Source organism: Chelonia mydas, chromosome 6 (genome assembly GCF_015237465.2).
Source record: "Chelonia mydas isolate rCheMyd1 chromosome 6, rCheMyd1.pri.v2, whole genome shotgun sequence".
Taxonomy (NCBI): domain Eukaryota; kingdom Metazoa; phylum Chordata; order Testudines; family Cheloniidae; genus Chelonia; species Chelonia mydas.
This window is the reverse complement of record NC_051246.2, coordinates 130,660,969-130,681,806: the sequence shown is the minus strand read 5'-3', so window position 1 is coordinate 130,681,806 and position 20,838 is coordinate 130,660,969. Positions and strand designations below refer to the sequence as shown.

The 20,838-nt window shown below is 41.3% G+C and overlaps 1 protein-coding gene across 10 annotated transcripts in view; it reads left to right on the top strand.

The window, feature by feature from the left end:
• FANCM (FA complementation group M) overlaps positions 1 to 20,838 on the top strand; it is a 182,316-nt gene that overhangs the window by 102,562 nt on the left and 58,916 nt on the right. For 8 of the 10 annotated variants that reach the window (XM_043549768.1, XM_037901395.2, XM_043549767.1 and 5 more), the window contains exons 12-13: positions 3,455 to 3,612; positions 4,595 to 4,747. The exons of 1 other annotated variant lie outside the window; for it this stretch is intronic. In XM_043549768.1, coding sequence (XP_043405703.1) covers positions 3,455 to 3,612; positions 4,595 to 4,747 — 311 coding nt within the window. Of the gene's footprint in view, positions 1 to 3,454; positions 3,613 to 4,594; positions 4,748 to 8,404; positions 8,476 to 20,838 lie in introns of all 10 variants that reach the window. One more of the 10 variants, XM_043549772.1, reaches the window with a different exon arrangement.

Here is a 20,838-nt window from a genome sequence, read left to right as displayed (position 1 = left end):
TCTTGTCCATCATTGCATTATTGTTTCAAAGCCAGTCCACAGGAGATCCTCCACATGCTCTCACTATTCTTTAAAGTTAGTGACAACTTGAAGGTAGCACATTTGCAATATTTTTTCTTTCCTGAGCTCTGTCTCATCTGTTTGGCTTCAGCAGCTGAACAGGGAGGCTTAACGCTCCTAAGGGAGTAAATAGTTCATTTGGGGCCTAATTTTTGTTCTTATGTATCTGAGTATCTGTTAGAATCTTCAGGGCATCTGGTCATTGGCGGGAAGGGAAGGGAACCCTGACTGAAGTTGCTCACCTGACTGACTGACCAGAGACTCAAGCCACCACTACAGGTGGCTGAAAGCTCCTTGGAATAGATGCTCCTGTTGATATGTATGTGACAGTTTCTTAGGAAATAGTATTGTGGTGTCTCTTAAATGGAACAAGAAGCTTATTTTTAAGGTATGTCATTTTTGCGGTGGTCAACCTTGAGCCCTCTTTATAAATAAAGTCTCTCTGTTAATCCCTGTCTCCATCTCCCCCAAAATTGCTAAATATTTAACTTGTCCATTTAGTCTCTTAAAACTGAATTTGTAACAGCATTTAATGACACTGGAGTTTGCTTTCTAAATCCTTTATTTACAACTACAGACAATTTCCCTTTCTGTGGATTTTTGGAAACATAAAGATACTACAAAAGAGGCAAATCTGATTCCTAAAACTTAAACAAAGCTGAACTGTTTCTCTCTACTATTTAGGTCATGCCTTCTTTAAACCCAGTCTTTGGCTGTGCTACTTAGTGCTTCTGTTTCTCTCCTCCTAACACTGAACCTTGGTGCATGGTACTATTATGTAATGGATTGTAACGTAACAAAGTAATAAAGAGCTTTCTTCTGGCACTAAGTTAGTGTCTTTAAGAAATGTTGATCTTTATTAATCTTAAGCAGTTTAGAGGTGAAGTAAGGTTAGTGTCAGGCAATGGGATGAATGGTTGAGTATTTTAAAAGCATAAACTACTGAGAAACTTCAACTTCTACAGAATCTGCCTGTTTACATAGATGTTTTATGCAGGGAACATATTTAATCTTTGCTCCATAGACTGCACTTGCTCCTATTAAGTTTATGGGTGAAATTGGATGGATGGTTTTTTGGAGATTTTTTTTTTTTTTTTTTTTTTTAAATCTGTTAAAACCAAGTAGGTTTGGGCCCTGGATATTGCAGATCTTTATGCTGTACCTTTAAATTTGATTCCAATTGGGTCTCTTGCGTTGATGATTCCTAGTACTGTATGATTGGAAGCAGGATGGTGTTGTTGGAAGACACTCCACCCTGAACTTTGCTTTCTGTGTTTGGTCCAGTTTCCTTTTTCCAAGTTTGATGCCACTGTAAGACCCATTTTCTCTCACAGGTGAGGTGTGAGGGGTTGGTTTGTTCTTGGGGTGTGGGAGTTTTTTAGTGTCTCAGCATAAAGTGAAATTTGAATAATTATTCTGTGCTTTTATTAATATTGTGATGTGTGTTGTGTGGTTGTGCACTTAAAGCAGTTTAGGTGGATGTCATGTATAATCCAAAAGACTACATGTGTTTATAAAAGCATGCCTACTGTACTGTAATGTACTGAGGACAAATATGCCTTTCATAGAAGTATAAAAGTTACATCTAACCAGCTTACTTTTACAGTTTATTTTTGCTTATGATCATATGTCATGAACCAGCCTTTGAACTGAGATATGAAAGTCATGTATTTTTGTGGCATCTGAGTGAGGAACCTGGAAAGGACGGTTAGGAACAGTAGGTAGGCCCCTTGCAAATTGAGGAATCGCTCCATTATTCTGATGCCCCCAATGCCAGTGTGTTCATTTCAGGAGTTTGGTGTTGGCTACATAAGGTGTCAACTGAGGACAAGAATTAGCATTCTGTGTACTCTGCTTCCTTTCTCTTCCTCCTCCTCAAAGATTGCTCTAGTTCTTTCCTATGTACTCTCTTCCCCATCCACATGCCCTTGATAGGTAAAACGGGGACCAAAATAGTCAAGGGATTAATTAGTTGTTTGGTTTTAACATTTTTAACGGTTTAGACAGTGCAATAACAGGGCTTTTCCAATAATTCCATCTGATATTTTCAATTTTCTCCTTAGTCTTTTGGCAACACATGATTAACTGAGGAACTATGTTTGCCCTGTGTGATAATTATCACCACCTGCAGGGCTTGCCAGTGTTCGTTTACAAGCATACGCACACCTCTGTCCACTAGCTCCTCCATAAAACAGAATATTTGAATTTTTTTTTGCTTCTAACAACAGATTCTTCTGCCTATCCATTTCAGTTTGTGTTGCTGCATGTTTGAATTCAATAGCAATTAGAGATGATCAAATAACAGGCTGAAATAGAATTATTTAATTAAAGATTAACAATCAGTGTTTAGTACAGCACTATCCAGAATACAGAAAGAAGACATACTTCACCACTTGATGTAGGTGAAGAAAAGGTAGTTTGGTCCCTTCCTCCGTATTTGGTGGAATGCTGACAGTGTTAATTCCCAATCTAACTCCCAAAACCTCTGAGACAAAGAAATTCCTTTTCGGAAGGAAAATAATTCTGATGACTAATTTTACTATGACCTGTTTTGACTTTTTTTACCTAATATGGATGGAATTTTCTTTATGATATCTTTAGGCTGCATGATCGATAAACTAAAAAGGATTCTAATCTGGTCATTATTACTGACAGCTGTGACAACTGCCAGTTCTTATGGAGTTAACATAAACATCTTTCAGTGGATCCTTATTTTATCCATTACAGAAGACATCTGCAATAACAAGTACCTCTTATCAATCAAACAACATAACTAAATCTTAGGCACCCCTCATCAACCACCCACTCGTGTTTATACCATATTTCCATACTTCGGTCTTTTTCCTCGACATATAGATAGATTCATAGATATTAAGGTCAGAAGGGACCATTATGATCATCTAGTCTGACCTCCTGCACAACGCAGGCCACAGAATCTCACCCACCCACTCCTGCGATAAACCTCTCACCTATGTCTGAGCTATTGAAGTTCTCAAATCATGGTTTAAAGACTTCAAGGAGCAAAGAATCCTCTAGCAGGTGGAGGATATGTTTCCCCACGTATGTGGAGGCGCCAGCCATAATAAAGTATAGCTCAATATTTGGTCACATGAATATAGGTCACTCACAGGTTAAAAACCAACACTCTAGCCTTCAAATTCAAACACACTCTTTGCTGATATCATAAAGATTCTGGGAGAAAAGTTAATAATGCAAATAAATTTAATATACAAGAAAAATAGGACTGAAAAGGTTAATATTTAATTACCAATGTGGCAGTGCGAATTTGATTTCCTGTGGCTGGTATCATATGAGGTCCTAATTAATCACTGTCTTTTTCTTTGTTACATAGATTTATTTTTCCAAAGATGTTTTCATTTTTACCCATTTGCAGGCACAAAGCAAACAGACTCTCGTGAAAATTGGTTCCTAACGTCAGAGGAATTTGAAGTATGGAACAGCTTATACAAACTAAAAGAAAGTGATGGAGTCAAAGAACCAATATTGTCTCAAAGTCACTTTGAAACTTTAGAAAATATGGAGGAAATAGCAGTAAGTTCAAACTTAAGTGTAATGTCACTAGAAGACCCAGAAGAAATTACAGAAGTGAATCTCTGCCATTGATTTTTGGACGTGTTTTTCCTTAATATTAGAATTGATCTACACTGTAAAATTATCAGAAGTTATTGTAATATTGTAGAGAAATCTGAACTACTTCTGCTATGGGGATGCCAGATGCTGACAGAATATTACCTAATGAGTTTCCCAGACCAAGATTCTTCTTCATATATATGAGAACAATTCAAAGAAATCCTTTGACAGGGAAAATAATCCCAAAGACTTCTGGGCAGTGAATCAAATTGATGAAAAAGATTCTAAGGAAGCCTATCTAAAAAATACAATTTAAGGACATTCTGATATCTATATGAGAAAGAACCAGGGAATTGTAATCAGAGATTGTTCAGCATGTGAGCTTTTTCTAATATCTGAGACCTACTTCCTGTCAATTAAAATATTTGTAGAATATTGTCATGTCTCCTGCTGCTATTATAGGCACAGGAAACTTATTTCTGTTGGATACAAACAACTTGTATAAACTTATTTCTTGTTTAAAAAGGAAACTATATCCTCAGTGATGATGATCAGTAATTATGGGTATTTTGAAATCCCTCTTGGCTTCTCCAAGTTAACAGACTCCCACTCAGTGGGCTCTTTCTTGATGCAAAAGAATAAATAGGGATCCCCATCTATCACTCACACATTTTAGATCCGCATGCTTTGTGCATGACAAATGGCAATAGTTGGAAGTTCCTTTTGGTTACTTGGAAAGTAGTATAGAATACATAGTTCAGACTGAAAACAGAGAATATTTCCTTTTATTAAAACAGACATATCCCCCTCATAACAATAAGTTTATAGGCCTTCTCTTTTGTTCAGGACATTTGAGGGTGGTTTCCATAGAGAACTGGGACTCTGTTTTGTGAACCAATTGCCTGATTGAAATCTTCGTGTTAATATTTATTTGAAACTGCAGGCATCTCGAGTGGAAGGAGCTCATGAACTTTCCCTATCTGAGTGGAGACTTTGGCAGAATCGTCCCTTTCCTACCTATCTGGTTGACCACTCGGATCGTTGCTACCATTTTATTAGAGTTATGGAAATGATAGAACTGATGAGACATGAAGAGGTAGGTTCTTTGAATTACTATGTTTGACTATGTATGCAAGTATAGATATGCATCAACTGCATAATAATAAAAAAAGCAAATTCTAATATGTTTAAGGGCTTATCTACACAAAAATTCACAGGGAGGTGAGTATGAAATAGCTAGGGTGTAAATTTAATGCGCAATTAGCTGTTCCACAATAATTCCTTGTGTAGGCACTCTTATTCCACACTGAGTACCTTTTTGCAATTTAGATTAAAAAGTGGGTTAATCTAAACCGCAGTAGCAGTTTAGGTTAATACTGAGTGATAGCTATTCCACATTAGCTTTTCACAACCTTTTCCGCACGTAGACAAGCCCAAATAGTGGTTTAGTCTCTGTATCTTTGTCAGTCAAGATGAAAGAAGGAAAAAATGTATGTAGTTTTTAAAGACGGCGTAGTGGCCAAGCAAATATTCACAAAACTGAACATCTTAAAATATCCCTCACTTGCAGTCTTTTATTTTCAAAAGCTTATACTGTGCTATTAAACTGTTGTATAAAAGGTAAGTGTTTGTTTGTTTTTGCAGAATGTTATGACATAAATTTATTCTAGTTTTAATAATTATTTGTATCCAGATATCACTTTTCAGAAAACCCACAATAAGAGAACTAAACACATACCAAGGAAGCAACATCATAACAAAATCACAAAAAGGGACACTACCAATCTTCCAAAAATATTAAAAGTTTAGAAGTACTTGCATATCACTTGTATGTATTAAATGCAGTTACACAAATTCATCGTTTTCACATATCCCATATAAGCACTGAAAATATACTTCAGCAATATCTCACAAAAAATGCTCTAATTATCACAGTATAAAATACTAAAAGAAAGCCAGAACCTTCTCTGTTGGGTTCTAAAAGGTAAGAGCAAGGTCATAGAATCATAGAATATCAGGGTTGGAAGGGACCTCAGGAGATCATCTAGTCCAACCCCCTGCTCAAAGCAGGACCGATCCCCAATTAAATCATCCCAGCCAGGGCTTTGTCAACCTGACCTTAAAAACTTCTAAGGAAGGAGATTGAAGAGTCAAGAGTACACCAATCAAATATACAGGGAGGAAAATTAAGTTGGGAATATTATCGATTTCCTTAGATTGTCATTGATTGGTGGCATTTGGTGTTTATAGTAAAATGCATTTGTAGGTGATATTATGTACAGATAGATGTATTAACAAAGTTTGAAGATTTTAATTGGACATTATTCTGCATTTTCGTCCAGTTTAGCTTCAGCATAATCCGTAAATGTGGCTCTTTGGTGTGCTGAAGTTTTCTAGGTCATCAGAATCTGTTGCTTAGCTGCCAAAGTTTCTTGAACAGCATGGTTAATCATTGGGAAAGAATTAGAGACATTGCAGTTGCATTTCTTGCCAGGAAAGTGAGTTAATGGTAAATTATAAATAGACATTTTAGGGACAGCTTTATCTTATCCATTTCAGCCCAGAACAGTAGAAGTCTTAAGCCCTTCTAGAGCATGGGTTCTCAATCTGGATTCATGAACGTATTGTTAAGTGGGAGAAGGCTCATAAGGTAGTCCTTGTTTGACCCCCATCCTTTGCCATGGTGTAGAAGATTTTATAAATGCTGTTTTAGTGTGTGATCATGACTGTACATTTTGATTGTGGCATTTTGAGTATTTGTGAGGATTTAATTTCCTGTTTATTTTATTTAAATACAAAATATGCTTATGCAGTGCTGTAGGTGCCCTAATTCATGAGTATTGCAACAAAAACCCAGCAGCAATAAAATAATTCAAAAAGGAACTCTGCCAGCCATCATCTAAGAAGCACATCCACAACCCTTTCAAATCAATGTTTTTTGCTACATGCCTGGAAGGTCACTGGATGAAGGCCATTTCAGATGAAGCAGGGAAGCAAGTCCCAGAATCTTGGGGTCTTCACAGAGAGCGGTCTTTCAGCAGCCCCCTCTTTTGACCAGGGTGGCTCAGGGAGAGAGTCAATCCCTCAGCTAGACTGGACCTAGACCAGTTAAGACTTCATAGGTAGAGCCTCGTGTTTTTCGCAAATATGAAAAAACATGAAATATTATTATTTTTTTTTTTTAAGTGTGACCTAAAATAGAATGAAACACTGCTCAGGTTTGACTGGGCTGCCTTTCCAACCTGGCAGGGTGGCTGAACTTTAGTGAGTGGCATTGCAATCTGGTGCACAGGGTTGGAGCACTGCTCCGGTTTGACTTGGCCACCCCTCTGTCATCCCAGTGGGATAAAATGAAATGACAAGAAATTCCCTAAAAATAAAATGAAAGATTATAATAGAAAAAGAATTTCATGGGATTCTATTTAAAGGTTGTAGCAACACCTTAAACTTCACCTAGAGACCAACAGGCAGCCAGTGCGGAGCCTGGAGCACTGGTGTTACATGCGGGCAGTGAGATGCCCACTCAATAACCATGCCACTGTGTTCTGCACCAACTTTAATCTCCAGTTTAACTGTAAGGAGTAGCCCCATGCACAGCACATTGGAATAGTCCAATCTTGAGGTAACAAAGGCATGGATAACTATGGCAAGGTTTGTATCTGAAAGGAAGGATTGCAACCTTCTAACCAGACACAGGTGGTTAAAAGCTGGCTAGATCACAGCTGTAATTTAATTTGCTTAACAGCAGCAGGAGGCCTGGAATCACCCTAAGTTGCAAAACCTAGTAACAAATGGTAGATTCACTCCCTCATCACAGGAGTTGATATTGCCTATACCATTTCCTGAGGTTGGTTCCCACCATCATCACCTTAGGCATGAACAGGAGGGGTTACAGAATGACATCTTGCAGCACCCTGCATCGGAGTTCTTTAGGAAGAAGAGCAATCACAACTACCCATCGAGATCTCTGAGAGAAAAAAATGAAGCCAATTAAAGGCAGCCCAGTCTGTTCCTGCCAAGGTCCTCAAGCAGGTCAGCAATATCTTACGATAAACAGTATTGAAAGTAGCTGATTAATCTAATACTGACATGGACCACCTAGTCATCCACCGTCAGGAGGAGATTGTTGACCAGTGCAATCTTTGTGCCAAAGCCAGATCCGTATCTTGATTGACGAGGATCAAGAAGATCAAAGGCATCTCGCTACAACCTTCTCCACAGTCTTACTGTGACTCTCTGTACCTCAGGGGAACCCCCATGTTCATCCTTGTAAAATGATTGTGTGATATTGTGATATCCAGTGCAAAGTTTGTCATGTCGGGTGTCTTCGGAAGGCTCATGATGCACTGAGCATTGTTGTTATAGTGATGTTATAGTAATTGTTACAATAATGTTATAGGTTGTAATTTCATGTATATAGTTATGAGGCTGAAAATGTGTCCTTGTGGCTTAAAGCAAGCCCAGGAGAAAACTCTCGAAGAGCAGAGATGAAGTTCACACCTCATCTCAGGGCATGTATGAGACAAACCCAGCCTCACAGGAACAAAGGACACTGGCCTAGGCAACAACAAAGGATCTGTTGGACTCTGGAGTGAGTCACCTCCTTCCTTTGGTCAGTTTGGGACTGTGATGAGGTAATGCTCACCTGACTCTGAAGGGGGGGGGGGGGGGGCAAAGCCAAGAGGGAAGAAAGGACATGATAAAAGGGAGAGACGTTTGTCATGCTCTTCCTCTCTTCCACCTCCATCTACAGACATCACCACCAAGCGACTGAAGCGCTGATTAAAGGGGAGAGCCCGGCTGAAGGCAACCAGCCAGCCTGTGGTGAGAAGCATCTAAGTTAGTAAGAGCACTGAAAGTGTTAAGATCAGCTTAGAATGCGTTTTGCTTTTATTTCATTTGACTAAATCTGATTTGTTATGCTTTGACTTATAATCACTTAAAATCTGTCTTTGTAGTTAATAAATCTGTTTGTTGATTCTACCTGAATCATAGAATAACAGAGTTGGAAGGGACCTCTGGAGGCCATCTAGTCCAACCCCCTGCCCAGAGCAGGACCAATCCCAACTAAATCATCCCAGCCAGGGCTTTGTCAAGCCTGACCTTAAAAACTTCTAAGGAAGGGGATTCCACCTACTCCCTAGGTAGCGCATTCCAGTGTTTCACCACCCTCCTACGGAAAATTTTTTTCCTAATATCCAACCTAAACCTCCCCCTCTGCAACTTGAGACCATTACTCCTTGTCCTGTCATCTGCTATCACTGAGAATAGTCTAGATCCATCCTCTTTGGATCCACCTTTCAGGTAGTTAAAAGCAGTTATCAAATCCCCCGTCATTCTTCTCTTCCGTAGACTAAACAATACCAGTTCCCTCAGCCTCTCCTCGTAACTCATGTGTTCCAGTCCCCTAATCATTTTTGTTGCCCTTCGCTGGACTCTCTCCAATTTTTCCACGTCCCCTTTTTGTAGTGTGGGGCCCAAAACTGGACACAGTATTCCAGATGAGGCCTCACCAGTGTCGAATAGAGGGGAACGATCACATCCCTCAATCTGCTGGCAATGCCCGTACTTATACACCCCAAAATGCCATTGGCCTTCTTGGCAACAAGGGCACACTGTCGACTCATATCCAGCTTCTCGTCCACTGTCACCCCTAGGTCCTTCTCTGCAGAACTGCTGCCGAGCCATTCGGTCCGTAGTCTGTAGCGGTGCACTGGATTCTTCCGTCCTAAGTGCAGGACTCTGCACTTGTCCTTGTTGAACCTCATCAGATTTCTTTTGGCCCAATCCTCCAATTTGTCTAGGTCCCTCTGTCTCCTATCCCTACCCTCCAACGTCTCTACCACTCCTCCCAGTTTAGTGTCATCCACAAACTTGCTGAGGGTGCAATCCACACCATCCTCCAGATCATTAATGAAGATATTGAACAAAACCGGCCCGAGGACCGACCCTTGGGGCACTCCTCTAGATACCGGCTGCCAACTAGACATGTAGCCATTGATCACTACCCGTTGAGCCCGACAATCTAGCTAACTTTCTACCCACCTTGTAGTGCATCCATCCAGCCCATACTTCTTTAACTTGCTGACAAGAATACTGTGGGAGACCGTGTCAAAAGCTTTGCTAAAGTCGAGGAATAACACGTCCACTGCTTTCCCTTCATCCACAGAACCAGTTATCTCATCATAGAAGGCAATTAGATTAGTCATGCATGACTTTCCCTTGGTGAATTCATGCTGACTCTTTCCTGATCACTTTCCTCTCGTCTAAGCTCTTCAGAATTGATTCCTTGAGGACATGCTCCATGATTTTTCCGGGGACTGAGGTGAGGCTGACTGGCCTGTAGTTCCCAGGATCATCCTTCTTCCCTTTTTTAAAGATGGGCACTACATTAGCCTTTTTCCAATCTTCTGGGACTTCCTCCGATCGCCATGAGTTTTCAAAGATAATGGCCAATGGCTCTGCAATCACATCCGCCAATTCTTTTAGCACTCTCGGATGCAACGCATCCGGCCCCATGGACTTGTGTACGTCCAGTTTTTCTAAATAGTCCCGAACCACTTCTTCCTTCACAGAGGGCTGGCCACCTCCTCCCCATGCTGTGCTGCGCTGTGCAGTAGTCTGGGAGCTGACCTTGTTTGTGAAGACAGAGGCAAAGAAAGCATTGAGTATATGAGCTTTTTCCACATCCTCTGTCACTAGGTTGCCTCCCTCATTTAGTAAGGGGCCCACACTTTCCTTGGCTTTCTTATTATTGCCAACATACCTGAAGAAACCCTTCTTGTTACTCTTAACATCCCTCGCTAGTTGCAACTCCAGGTGTGATTTAGCCTTCCTGATTCCATTGCTACATGCCCGAGCAATATTTATATACTTATCCCTGGTCATTTGTCCAATCTTCCACTTCTTGTAAGCCTCTTTTTTATGTTTAAGATCAGCAAGGATTTCACTGTTAAGCCAAGCTGGTCGCCTGCCATATTTACTATTCTTTCGACACATCGGGATGGTTTGTCCCTGTAACCTCAATAAGGATTCTTTAAAATACAGCCAGCTCTCCTGGACTCCTTTCCCCCTCATGTTATTCTCCCAGGGGATCCTGCCCATCAGTTCCCTGAGGGAGTCAAAGTCTGCTTTTCTGAAGTCCAGGGTCCGTATTCTGCTGCTTTCCTTTCTCCCTTGTGTCAGGATCCTGAACTTGACCATCTCATGGTCACTGCCTCCCAGGTTCCCATCCACTTTTGCTTCCCCTACTAATTCTTCCCGGTTTGTGAGCAGCAGGTCAAGAAGAGCTCCGCCCCTAGTTGGTTCCTCCAGCACTTGCACCAGGAAATTGTCCCCTACAGTTCCCAAAAACTTCCTGGATTGTCTGTGCACCACTGTATTGCTCTCCCAGCAGATATCAGGATGATTGAAGTCGCCCATGAGAACCAGGGTGTGCGATCTAGTAGCTTCTGCGAGTTGCCGGAAGAAAGCCTCGTCCACCTCATCCCCCTGGTCCGGTGGTCTATAGCAGACTCCCACCACGACATCACCCTTGTTGCTCAGGCTTCTAAACTTAATCCAGAGACTCTCAGGTTTTTCTGCAGTTTCATACTTGAGCTCTGAGCAGTCATACTGCTCCTTACATACAGTGCAACTCCCCTACCTTTTCTGGCCTCCCTGTCCTTCCTGAACAGTTTATACCCATCCATGACAGTACTCCAGTCATGCGAGTTATCCCACCAAGTCTCCGTTGTTCCAATCACATCATAATTCCCTGACTTTGCCAGGACCTCCAGTTCTCCCGCTTGTTTCCCAGGCTTTGTGCATTTGTATATAAGCACTTGAGATAACCCGCCGATCGCCCCTTGTTCTCAATATGAGGCAGGAGCCCTCCCCTCTCACATGCTCCTGCTCGTGCTTCCTCCCGGTATCCCGCTTCCCCACTTACCTCAGGGCTTTGGTCTCCTTCCCCCGGTGAACCTAGTTTAAAGCCCTCCTCACTAGGTTAGCCAGCCTGCTCGCGAAGATGCTCTTCCCTCTCTTCGTTAAGTGGAGCCCGTCTCTGCCTAGCACTCCTCCTTCTTGGAACACCATCCCATGGTCAAAGAATCCAAAGCCTTCTCTCCGACACCACCTGCGTACCCATTCATTGGTGCCCACGTGGAAAAGCAGGAAGGGGTAGCGGTCCGAGGGCTTGATGAGTCTCGGCAGACTCTCTGTCACATCGCAAATCTTAGCCCCTGGCAAGCAGCAAACTTCTCTGTTTTCCTGGTCAGGGCGGCAGATAGAGGACTCAGTCCCCCTGAGGAGAGAGTCCCCGACCACCACTACCCGCCTCCTTCTCTTAGGAGTGGTGGTCGTGGAACCCCCAACCTTAGGACGGTGCATCTCATGCCTTTCAACTGGTGGAGTCTCCTTCTGCTCCCTTCCCCCAGACGTATCATCTGGGCCACTCCCTGCAATGGTGCCTGTGGAGAGAACATGAAAACGGTTACTTACCTGTATCCGCGTAGCTGGTACATGGACGTTCCCCCTTCTTCTTCTGGAGGTCACATGTTACCAGATTTCTTCACCGTCCTCCTGTCCGCGCTGCGCAGCCTGCTCTGAATCTTCAGAACCTTGTGCCTGTAGAAGCATATCCTGACATCTGTCCAAGAAATCTTCAGTTTCTCTTATGCAACGCAGGGTCGATACCTGTTGCTCCAGACCTTGAACCTTCTCTTCCAATATGGAGACCAGCTTGCACTTTGTACACACAAAGTTGCTTCTGTCCTCTGGAAGAAAGACAAACATGGCACATCCAGTGCAGGTCACAACAGTTGAACGCTCCCCATCCATATTACCTTCCTACTATGAGTTTCCTCAGGAGATGCAGTAATTACTCAGAGAAGTCGTTAGGGTGTAAGCCTCAGTGGGCTCACCCCAGGTGAACTCCCAGGCAAACTCCTGCTGTTTGCTGCTCTGCTGTCCCCCACTGCTCAGCTGGTTCCCCGCTGCTCAGCTGGTTCGCGAAGCGCCGGCTTTTTTAAACAGCCAGGCTCACCTGAAACAAAACACTCCCAACTCCCGCCCTTTTCAGCCAACCAGTCAAGCACTCGCTCAAACTTTCAAGCTGCCCTCACTACAAACACTCTGATCCTCTCACCAAACACACACTCAGATACCCAGATACTCACCAACACAGATCCCAGGCAAACTCCTGCTGTTTGCTGCTCTGCTGTCCCCCGCCGCTCACTGAAGCGTGTGTTTGGTTTGAAGTGTGTCAGAGACTCCCCTTGGGATAACAAGCATGGTACATATCAATTTCTTTGTTAAATTGATGAACTCATATAAGTTTGCAGTGTCCAGCAGGCATAACTGGACACTGCAAGACAGAGGTTCCTAGGGTTGTTTCTGGGACCAGAGATATTGGTTAATGTCATTCGGTTGCACAGTCCAAGGAGCAGCTTACATGACAGAGACTGTGCGTGAACAGCCCAGGAGTGGGGGTCTCACTGCAGAGCAGGGTAAAGCTGGCTCCCAGAGTCAAGGAGTCCTAGCAGATCACTGGTCCCCATAACACCAGGGGAACGACACACTTACCCAAGAAGGGAAGATGCGATGGTGGCTGAAATTTAACTAAACGGTCAGTATCAAGCAATGATTTTTTGAGCAAAAACCAGACTAATGTTTCTTTCAAAGCAATAGGCAACCTGCCCTTTCTGAGAAGCATTGACTGTCTTCTCAAGCCAGGTACCCAGTACTTCCTTCCTTACTTCCCCAGCCAAGAAGTACATGGATCCCACGCACAGGTTTTGGAATGAGCACCTCCATTACCCCAGTGATCATCACTGATTGAAACTAGCAGGAAAGATGAGGTCCTGGGTTCCTGAGGCCTTGCTCTGTCTCACCATAGAATCAAACAGCCCATTCCTAATCTGATCAGTCCTTTCTGCAAAATAACGCAATTTCTTGTAGTGAGGTGTGCTCAGACCAGCTACTGAGTTCAGGCAGCCTGGATTTACCAGGCTCTTCCACCCAAAACAAATATGCTGTCTAAGATTTTGTAGATGCTATGGTGGAGGAAAAAGACTTTTTTTTTCTTTTTTTTTTTTTGGTGCTTCATCCCAGGCCGCACAGATAAGAGTTTTCAAAGCTTTCTGCTGCAGCTAGTCAGCCTTGGCATGAGACTTATGCCGCTGCTGGTCTAACTGTCTTCCCTCCTGCCTCATTTGCTGAAAATCATCAGTAAATCAGGGTGACCTGTGAGAACAAAGCTAGCAAACAGGCACATCTTGTATAATTATGTAGTGTGGGGTAACTGCAGAGTGAAGATCCTTTTGTGTAAAAAACACTTGAAAGAAAAAGCCATGTATAAAACCACCCGTGGTGAGAATACCACTTGCCTTAGCTCTGTAAGCCAACTCCATCATGAATCGGGAGAGTGTGACAGATAACATGTCACTAAGAGATTTCAAAATCTATGGTGAAGCCTGCCCGCTAGCAACCTCAGTTTCTCAGAGGTTCACCCACCCTGTTCTCTAATGATCTGTGCTGGGCATTCATTCTTTTGTCTGATGTTCTTTTTCTTTTCTTCTTGGGTGATCTTGAAGGGATAATGACAGATAAACAGAATTAGAACTAGGAGATGAGCCTTGAGACGCAGGGTTCCATATTCTCAGGTCAAAGCGGGCTTAGTCATGCTAGCCATGACAGCTGTGCCACTCCTTGCTTCTGGGGAATTGGAGTCCTAATGCTAGCTCTTCTAATTTTTTTTAGGAGAGAAGATTGTTATAATCTTAATCATCGGTAAGAATCTTTCCCTTAATCTTCATTGTAGCTGCATCTACATCTTAAGGCTTGGTTAGCTGTGGCAGTCGCAGAGACATTTATGCATGGGATTCAGGCAGCACTTTGAGAGCTAAGCTGTTCATCCAAGAAGCAAGGGCAGGGATGGGGAGTTCAGAGCCGATAATAGGTCAGCAGTAGGGGGAGTATAGACGGGAGGTCTGGAATTAGTGTAGCTCTCCCACATTTTAATGGATAAATCAACTACCTTCTTTCAAAAACAAAAGCCCTCCCCCCAAGGAAGACTTGTCAGCAATGGATTTGGGTACATCAGAAAGATGGCAGCTGAAACAACTATTTAACTTTTAAATAATCTGTAAGTAAAATAAGTATTTTTTAAAAATTACTGGTTTTAAGAGGAGGGGACTTTTAAAAATGTTATATACATGCGCTAATTGATGTTTTCCTTGATCCTTTAAATTTTAAAAAAATCTAAATGTATAAATTGAATATCACACTCAAGAATCTGTCCGTTATTGTATACCCACCTCTAATAGTTTGAGAGAGAGCACAATTCCAATGTAATCGCCTCATTACATTAGTTCTTATTTGATGAACAACTGGAATCACCTCCTCGATATGTATACTGAGTTGAGGTAAAATGTTAAATATATAGCTATTCTAATTGTATAAAATTTAAAAAATTAAAATTTGCTCAAATGTTATATTGGCATCAACTTGAATAATAGAGCGTGGTTTCAAATTCATAGATTGAACCAAAATCTAGGGAACATTACCTTTCAAATAATGTGGCATTCCTTCACCTCCTAAAAGTCTAGGAGTCCGTCATGCCTGGCGAGTCACACATTCGGAATTCCCTCATGAAATAGGAGATAATGGGAAACAGTAGTAGTATTGCATGCAATACTAGTCAAGTCAGGAAATTCCAAAACTTCAGCATGCTTTGGCAAAACTAACTTGGTGGTGTTGCACATGCTGTTAACAAGAGAAAGATGAACAGAAAGTTCTGTGGATGAGTTGATTACACTGGAATAATCTTAGCTCTCAAATTTTACTAGTTAAGGAGTTCTTAATCTTTCAAGACTAACATTTTGTTTTGAAATTAAATGCAAAAATAACGCAAAGGCTGAGGGAACTGGGATTATTTAGTCTTCAGAAGAGAAGAATGAGGGGGGGATTTGATAGCTGCTTTCAACTACCTGAAAGGGGGTTCCAAAGAGGATGGATCTAGACTGTTCTCAGTGGTAGCAGATGACAGAACAAGGAGTAATGATCTCAAGTTGCAATGGGGGAGGTTTAGGTTGGATATTAGGAAAAACTTTTTCACTAGGAGGGTGGTGAAGCACTGGAATGCGTTACCTAGGGAGGTGGTGGAATCTCCTTCTTTAGAGGTTTTTAAGGTCAGGCTTGACAAAGCCCTGGCTGGGGTGATTTAGTTGGTGATTGGTCCTGCTTTGAGCAGGGGGTTGGACTGGATGACCTCCTGAGGTCCCTTCCAATCCTGATATTCTATGATTACGCAAAATCTAAAAGGAAAATAAGAATATCGGGAAGCAGTTGTCTTGAAGATTTTGACTTAGCCAGTAAAGCTTATACATTTCTTTGACCCAACAAGTGTAGACTTGGCTAAGCAATGTATTTACGAGCTGTTTCTGATCCTGGTAACATTTACGCACATGTAACTTTAAGCACCATGAAAAATCCCATTTACTTGAAGCACATGCTTAGGTGTTTGCAGGATCCAGGCATCAACATATAGGCACTGTGGCACAATATCCTGGGCAAACCTTATGGAATTAAGTTAAACCTTATTGAATTACATTTAATATCTTGGTGGGGGGGAAATTGTATGGGACTTCTGTAGGAGAAAGAGGGATTAATGCAGTCTCTGGGAGATAAGGTGAATTTCAAATGACTATGTTGAACAATATAGCAGATGTGGTTTCTCTTTGGGACAATAAGTGTGAAGTGGAATTTCTCGGAAGTACTGGGGAGGAGGGTATTGCAAAACCCCACCTACAGACTCTGTCTTTGAAGCATTGCCCTGAGGGGAGGATCTTTTTGTTTGCTGATCACCTGTGACATAAGGACAGTTCAAAGAACCAGAGACCATCAGACAAAGGAAAGGACTTTTGAATATATAGCCCCACTTTAGACTGATTCAGGGCTTTTGTTCCGATCCAGCAAATGGGCAGGACCTCTGGTTCATAGAGGGCCGCAATCCTTAGGGAAGAGTTGGAAGGACTTGGCTTACTGATGCCCCATAAGACCTGAGAGCTAGTTCTGAGTCCAGGCTGTTATGAACTTGTGACCACGAAAGAGATCTCTTGGGGGTAGAAGGGGGGTGGGGGTGGAAGGAGTGTGAGTGAAGGACTCACCTGCCAGAGCCCTTATTGGAAACAGATGGAGGGGATCTCTGGTAAGATTATTAGCGTGCATGCAGGTTCTTGTATAGGTTTTAATGTTTTCTCTGTAGAGCTTTTACCTTAAGAATAAAATATGCTTGTTTAGAAAGAACTGTGTGGTACCATATAACTGGGACAATTGTACTTTATACAGTCTCTGAGGGGAGAAGTGAAGCAGGCCTGCTGAATCAGATTGTCTTTTGCTGGGAATAACAGTGAATTCAGGGAACTGTTCGGCCTGGAAATGCCCTGGTCAACAGTAAGAGAGACATGTGTCATTGCCCGAGAGGCAGGAGCTGGGGGGCTGGAAGCCTGAGAGTGTGCGTGCCTTTGCTGGACTACTAATGGGGAATACAGGTGCAGTGGCCCTGAATTGGGACAGGTGTAGTGCATCTAGGTATGCATCTGTAGACTTTGTATTATATGTGATCAGGACGCAGTTTTCAAATTATCACTTTCTTTAATCAAGACCACTGTTCTTCAAATGAAATTAAGGCACTAGTCCTCAGTGAGGACTCCAGCCATGTCAAGTTTCCACTCTCTTGCTGGATGGACTATTACCAGCAAGAGAGTGAGTTTGTCTGTGGGGGGGCGGAGGGTGAGAAAACCTGGATTTGTGCTGGAAATGGCCCAACTTGATGATCACTTTAGATAAGCTATTACCAGCAGGAGAGTGGGGTGGGAGGAGGTATTGTTTCATGGTGTCTGTGTATATAATGTCTTCTGCAATTTCCACAGTATGCATCCGATGAAGTGAGCTGTAGCTCACGAAAGCTCATGCTCAAATAAATTGGTTAGTCTCTAAGGTGCCACAAGTCCTCCTTTTCTTTTAGCCATGTCAAGTTTCAGATGTTTTGATGTACCTTAATGTGGTTATATTTATTTACCCATCCTCACTGATCTCAACAATGGATGAAGGGGTTTTACTGTAACTTCCTGAGAATTAACCTGTAGGCAGAGACCAAGCCTGTAGAACTGCAACCTAAAAAGGCCGTGTTCTAAGAAAGTGAGTTTGCAAAAACAGCAGTGTTGGTATGGTTATAAGTGAAATCACTTTGCAGTCTCAAAAAGAAAAGGAGGACTTGTGGCACCTTAGAGACTAACCAATTTATTTGAGCATAAGCTTTCATGAGCTACAGCTCACTTCATCGGATGCATTCAGTCTCAGCTATTATGGGGTACTGCCAGGTACCTACTATAAATATAGATAGCCAAATGTACTGCTACTAATCCTTCTCCTCTAATGTTAATTTACAGCCCTTAATAATAGAAGGATTAAGGCAAATGCAAGTCAGAGCCACCACTTTAAATAACCAAGGTGTTGCACTTCAAACTACAGTGGTTTGTGTAAGTGAATCAACACTGTTTTCTTCAAAACCAGCAAATAAACTAGAAGTATGTGGTGAGACTATTAAGCACTTATTTGGAACAGTGCTAATTTAAAGTACTTTATTCTAATATAAATATCTGAAGACTTACCTGCTCTGTAGATGTTTTGTATATTCTTTATAGGCTTGTGGCAAAAAGGCAAAAAACAATCATTCTCCTGTCATTGTGCCCTTTTAATCTGATTTTGAAGAAACCTCAAATTTACCCTGCAACTGTTTTCATTCTATAATGACTAAACAAATACAATTAAAACATTTAAAGTTTTTTTAAAAAAACCTAGAAACTAAAAATAGATTCTGTTGTATTTTAATCTTGCATTTAATAGAGTTTTGAGTTTATTTTGTTTTATGGCAATTGAGAATCTAGTAAATGTTATACAAGTGTTATCCATTTTAGCCTGTTTGTCATGTATTCAAAGAACAAATTGGAACATTAAAAATATATATTTATATCTGACCCTTTGTAGCAAACGCATGTACTGCAGGAAGCTTTTAATGCCTGTGTGGCTTTATTACTAAGGCAACGAGAACTGGGCAGATGGAGTGGATTTTCTACTGACTGTAAGCAAGGATTTCTGTGTAACATGATAACAAACCAAGTTGACTCTTAAACTCCAAAACAGTGTAATAGCTTTTAAACATCTTGAAGATTAAATTATACAAGGTCAGGACAGACTAATCATTAGAATACATTTGTGTAAATTTAGGTATTTCTGTACAAATAAAGGAAAATAATTAAAGTAATATGTTTTCCATCTGGAATGAACAAGACAGATTTATGTGCTCTTTCAAAATTGGAAATTCTGCTGAATGCGGGACAGGATCATGAGCAGATATACACAGTGCTTAATTGAATACTTTTGGTATGGCTAATACTTTGCCTACAATAGTATTTACTTGCATTGCTCTTCTTTAGCTCAATGAATTTTTTTAAAATTGCTTTCTGGATAAAGTGTGTACCATAGAGTGCTTTAGTATTGTAAATATTACAATTATGGATCTTGAAAATTGCATTGGGAAAGAAGTTGAGCTATAGACAAAGGAGAAAAATTACACTACAGCCTTTTGATTATGGTAGTTCCCTTTTAGAATATAGCCAACATTCTGATGCTGTTGACAGATAGTTAAAATAGTTTGAGACTGTGCCATATTTTAACTAGGCACGTGTTAAAACTGGTACTGGCCTTACATGCAGGTGGTTCTTATTTTTATTAACGCTCCAGATTTTTTGTGTTTAAGGTAAGGAAAAGTAAAGACATTGGGGAAATCAGCAGCCAGGTGTAGGGGCATGGGAAGTTAGCAAGTTATGAGGCTTCAGGGGAAGGGGTTTTAGTTGTGGGGACCTGGGGCTGTGCACTCGTTGTGAGGGGGAACCCAGTGCCTGCATACTAAGGCATTAATGTGTTAAGTGCTCCCATGGCACTGCTGCCTCAGGTTCCGGCACACCCCACGACCACCACTGCACCCTTGTGGTTTCATCTTACTAAGGAAATAATTTTTATTCAGCGTCTCACACAGAGAGTAAAACAAATATCAGTGTGGGGTTCCTATCACTCCTGTCATGATCTTCCGCTCTACTGCATGCTGATTAGGCCTCAACTGGAGTATTGTGTACATTTCTGAGCACCACATTTCAGGAAAGATGTGGACAAATTGGAAAAGGTCCAGAGAAGAGCAACAAAAAATATTAAAGGTCTAGAAAACATGACCTGTGAGGGAAGATTGAAAAAATTGGGTTTGTTTAGTCTGGAGAAGAGAAGATTGAGGGGGAACATAAGTTTTCAAGTACATAAAAGGTTATTACAAGGAGGAGGGAGAAAAATTGTTCTTGTTAAACTTTCAGGGTAGGACAAAAAGCAGTGGACTTAAATTGCAGCAAGGGCGGTTTAGGTTGGACATTAGGAAAAACTTCCTAACTTTCAGGGTGTTTAAGCACTGGAATAAATTGCCTAGGGAGGTTGTGGAATCTCAGTCATTGGATTTTTAAGAGCAGATTAGACAAACTGTCAGGGATGGTCTAGATAATACTTAATCCTGCTTTCTATGCAGGGGGTTGGACTAGAAGACCTCTCGAGGTCCCTTCCAGTCCTATGATTCTATGATATTTCCAGTATACTCTTCATTAACTTACTGGATGTATTATACCACACAGCAGTATTCACAATCTATACCACCCTTCACTGTCACCAGTATCAACTGAGCAACATTATTTAATTTGGAAGCACTTGTTGATTTTTGTTCTGGCCACTGTAGGTTTTTTCAGTTTCTTACTGGTACTCCATGACCGCCACATTAGTTACTAAATCACATATTCATAAGACTTATATTATTTAATTATGGCTTTCTTTTTATGTAAGTATTATTTTCTGTATAAGTGACTTGTTTTTTGTATGTAGGTTTTTTTATTGCTTAAAACTCAAATTATTAAAAATAGTTGTAATTTTCAATTTCCTAAATTTTAAAAATATCCTTGCACAAGAATAATGTTTTCCTCCCTGAAATTCTATAGATGAAATGATTATTGAAACCCTGAATTATAAATGTAAACAGATTATCAGTTTGTATACATCTAATAACAAGTCATCCAGGCTCCTACAAGGATTACCATACATCTAAGTGATTGA